A 4,515-nucleotide genomic window follows, 5' to 3' on the forward strand; every position below is an offset into this window, starting at 1 on the left:
GAGTTTTTTGCCGACTCCACCATGCCATTGACTCCGATTTCAGCCTGCTTTTCTCTTTGGATTTGCTTCCATAGCCTTTGTCCGACCAAGAACAAGGCAGCCAAGGCAGCAGTTGTTTGATTTTGGAGTTGTCTCTCCTAGTAGAGTGGATGTCCCCAGCTAACGAGCCTCATTTGCCCGAGGGTTCGAACTCGAGACTTTTCGGTTTAGCAAACATGAGCTTTACCGACTCGACAACGCCAACCCCTTTTTGGTAATGATTATGTTAATTAGAATGATAAAGAAAAAACGGGATAGAACACAATCGAACAAAATCGATCAATGCTTATTCCACATGGTTATTGGTTTGTAGCTTTATTGATCTTGATTCTTTTTTTAAATAATATGAAACAACTTAAATCTATTCAAAGTGATTACTGGACTAATGTAAGAAAAAAATTAATGAAGAAAATATACATTTTCAAAGTGCACGCTAAGCCTGTTTTAAAAAATGTTCTGCTACATTGTTTCCCTTCTAAATTTATTAAGCAATTTAGACAGTTACAAAATAAAAGTAGCATTACAGATGTTCAAAAAGGAAAATAGTTATTATAGATGGAAGAAAGCAAATGTATTAAAATCAAAACATGTGTTTATGTTAACTTAAAAAAAAATATGTGTATCTAGTAAAAATGAAATGAATTAACAAAATACTTCCTGTCTGGATTTTAAAAAAAAAGAATCTTAATTCTTTATTAGAAACATGTGATTTGCAGAATAAAGAGTCTTACAGCTGTTTCTTGTTGTCTTCAATGGCATCTTGAGCTTAATAAATTAAAAAAAATATGCAAATTTAATTATAAAATTAAAAATAATACATTACTTTTAAGTTATTTATGACATGATGTAAAATTAATGAGAAGTAAATAAAAATTTTTGTTTCTAAGATTCAATGTGGTGCAAACTGGCAAATGATTTTTAAATTAAACCTGACCCTAACCGTAACTTTGAATGTGTCGTCCGTGGTCTCATCAAATAAAATTCAATTTAGGTAAATATTTAATTTAGGGTAAAATGTAACAATAACATTAATTCAAAGCCGGAAAGAACACTAGCTAGGTTTAAATTTAGCAAATTCAATCTTATTTTTAATATATTTAATAAATAGACAATATAGTTGTTTAGACTTTCTCGTCTACTATTTTATTACCCACTAGGATGTCACTATAAGTGAAAAATAGCAATATAGAAGTGTGTGACAAAACTGCTCATTTATAGAGAAAACAAAGATCTTAGGGAATGATTTAGAAAACATTATGTAAGTATCGAATTCTGAAGGATTTGGGAAATCGAAAATAGGGTAATACACTTCCAGTTATTGGAAATCGCTCACAAGCTGACAGAAATATACATACAGGAGTTTATACTTAAATATAAAATTTCGTTCATCTCTACAAATTAAATAAAATAAAAGCTCATCAACATATCTGAAACGGTTTTCAGAAACATCAAAAGTTGTGAAAATCTCGATTTCTATATTTCGCACAATTACAATACTTCCGCTGTACTCTGTATAAGAAAAAGTAAAAAGGCAATAAACTTCATGTTTCACTCAATAGTAAATAAAAATATTTAATGTATTAGTTTAGTTGAAAGACGCGATTGCAGAAAAATACGTAATTTATACGGTATGTTAAGTGTTTAGTAATTTTCTGAAAACCATCGTAATACAATCACACGCACATATACACAGTAATTGAAAAATATTCATTTTACCTGTAATAGAATCTGTTTCCTCTTCCCTTGTATTGTTGTCTGTGGTTTTACCCGCCCTTCCTGATGTCAAACCTAATGCTGTCATTCCCGCAACAGCCGTAACTCCAGCTGCACCTACTGCTGATAGCGCTGCAGTAGCTATACCAGCAGTACCTGCAGCCATCACTGTATCAGCAACAGCAACACCGACTGCACCTAGCACGATGGCGGGACTAAAAAAAGCAACTGCAGCTGCACCGAATGCTGAAGCTATCGACACGCCAGCAATTATTCTCATAACGTTGGCAAACGAAACGGGTGGGTTGATTAAATTTTGCATAATGTTCACTGATTGTGTCAGTTGTTCTCTGATGGGATTTTTTGTGTCTATTTTTTTTATTTCCTTGTGTAGTTCTTCGACTTTTTTTTTAAAATCATCAAATGAATCAGTACCTTTAGATTCCTCGTGTATTTCTTTTAACAATTCTGCGCACTGGTCTATAAGTTCAGTTTGTTCTTCTTTACTCATTGTGTTTTCTTTGTAATGTATTTTTATTTTTCCTTCTAATTCTATTATTTTATCTCGAAACATCATGCAGAGCTGAGGCAGCTTAAGCTCCAAAAGAAGCCGTTTTCTTTCCAAAAAGCATTTTGTGAAGTCATCATTAGTGTATCGTATGTTCTCACTTTTTACCATCAAATTTGTAATCATTTCCAAAAGCTTTGCAACAGCTTGTTCTCTCTTGTCCTGATATTGTCTCCCATTGTTATAAAACAGGACGATTCTCTCATTGCATTCATCTATTAATTTTTTGAATTCACCACTTGGTTGCCTCCACCACGAGTCGAATGAAAGATTGTCCTCTTCGTGTTCCGTATCAAAGTTATCGCCAAACGTTACTACTATTATGACGCGATCTCTTAAAAAATCTTCACCAAAGCAAGCTTTCAAAATCTCAACTGTATTTATTTCTTCTTCTGTAAAGCGATTTCCATACTTAACGACAAGAAGCATTACGTGTATACCGTTAGGGAAAAAGCTCATTGCCATAGGGAGTTGTTCGGATATGTTTTCTATCTCCTCCGCAGTATTTCTATTCTGTAGTCCTGGTGTGTCTGCGATTTTGATTCTCTTATTTCCGTGGATGACGATCTTGTAGGCTGAAGCCAGCGTATGAGGTTTTGCACTATCACTAGCTTCAAATCCTTTTTCCCCTAAAATGGCATTGCCTGTTGAACTTTTACCATTACCAGTTTTTCCAAAAATTATTACATCAATATCAATAAGACGATCAGAAGCCATTTCAAATATCAGAATTCTGAAAATAAAATTAATAAATCTACAATAAGCAAACAATCATTTAACTTCAGCTCAATATTTAAGTACATGACGCTTAATTCCTATTCAAGAAAACGGAGCTTATGTTCACTTGGGTTGTATATATATATATATATATATATATATATATATATATATATATATATATATATATATATATATATATATATATATATATATATATATATATATATAAAGCACATATATAAAACTTACCGCCAGTTGGTGATATATTAACCAAATTCACTTATAACCTTATAACCTTCGAACATAAAATGAACACGTTTTTAGGCACTGCCTTGCAGCTGAAAGAAGATATGCACATCATTGTAGTCGGATCAAGGTTTTATAGCACAGGTAGTCAGGTGACATGGGTGTTGTTAGGGGCTTCCCCGTCGTGTTTTTTTTTTTTTGGAAATTCTCGTACACTAGCTATACAGTAGTTGTTTTTTTTCTGGTTTTTTTTTTGTTACCTCCTTTTTATCATTGTCTTGTTAATGATGTCTACCAAAAACATAAGGCATTGTTTTCGTTATTTTACTAACTTTTGTTGTTATTTTTGTGCATTTAGTTTACGAAATCTACATCGATACTTATATAATTAAAACAATTTAATGATTGGTATTTGTGGTACACTTGGTATGTGTAATTCACTGGATATAATATAGAACAAGATACGGTAAAAATTACACGTTAAATATTGTATAAATTCTTCATTATTTTCCAAGAAAACATTACAAACCACGACCCAAATTTGATACTTTACCATATGGAGATTAAAAACTATAACGGTAATGTTTCGCTGTATATCGCACAATACAATTAATATAATAGGTTTTAAAATTTCAAACGTCTACTTACAAGTTTAATGAAGATTTATAATTTCAAATCTGTATTTAAACAATAGTCTAGTTGCTGTTTGCATTTCACTTTTATTCATTTATTTTTTGTTGTAGCTATTTAACTGTTTAACTGCTATTTTAAAATAAAATATCTTTGCAATATATTGTTTAAAAGTAAATCGATTGTGTGACTCAGAAAATGCACACAATGGAGCTTCTCGTGAATAATTTTTTATTAAATCGGTAACAAAACAAAATTACCTCCGCTATTTTTGAGATATTTAAAATTAAAATCTACTGATCAATAATAATGATAGAGTGCATAAAGTTGCACGCTTAAAGAAAAAAAAAGCCTATTTTAAATTGTCGTTTTTTAAAAGAAGTGTACAGTTTGTTATTATTTATTCGAATCCGTATAACCTGTTATAATATTACTATAATATTAATAGACTAGCCTTTATGTACTTTATTTGATTCTGATAAAAGTAATAAGCATTTATATTTGTTGCATTTTGGGTACTCTTGTTTTTGTTTCAAAATCTTGAAGCGATGACTAGAAATTAACAAGTTCCATTCATTTCTGTTAGCAATTAATTTAGT

The 4,515-nt window shown here is 31.1% G+C and overlaps 1 protein-coding gene across 1 annotated transcript; it reads right to left on the bottom strand.

Moving 5' to 3' along the window:
- Positions 1-352: 352 nt before the first annotated feature.
- LOC131956289 (uncharacterized) lies at positions 353-3,363 on the bottom strand. The gene is made up of 3 exons (XM_059320746.1): positions 3,290-3,363; positions 1,756-3,053; positions 353-804 (listed from the first exon to the last, which is right to left on the bottom strand). Exons 2-3 carry the CDS (start codon positions 3,035-3,037, stop codon positions 767-769), a joined length of 1,320 nt encoding a protein of 439 aa, XP_059176729.1. The 5' UTR covers positions 3,038-3,053; positions 3,290-3,363; the 3' UTR covers positions 353-766.
- Positions 3,364-4,515: the final 1,152 nt, after the last annotated feature.

Source organism: Physella acuta, unplaced genomic scaffold (assembly GCF_028476545.2).
Source record: "Physella acuta isolate Inbredline_101_S28 unplaced genomic scaffold, ASM2847654v3 ptg001145l, whole genome shotgun sequence".
NCBI lineage: Eukaryota > Metazoa > Mollusca > Gastropoda > Physidae > Physella > Physella acuta.

What these genes read in the sequence shown, in the direction of transcription:
- LOC131956289 (XM_059320746.1), bottom strand. Translation starts at nt 3,037, where the DNA reads ATGGCTTCTGATCGTCTTATTGATATTGATGTAATAATTTTTGGAAAA. An exon ending in GGAAACAGATTCTATTACAG is followed by an intron (nt 805 to 1,755) that starts GTAAAATGAATA and finishes TAATTTATTAAG; the next exon opens with CTCAAGATGCCATTGAAGAC.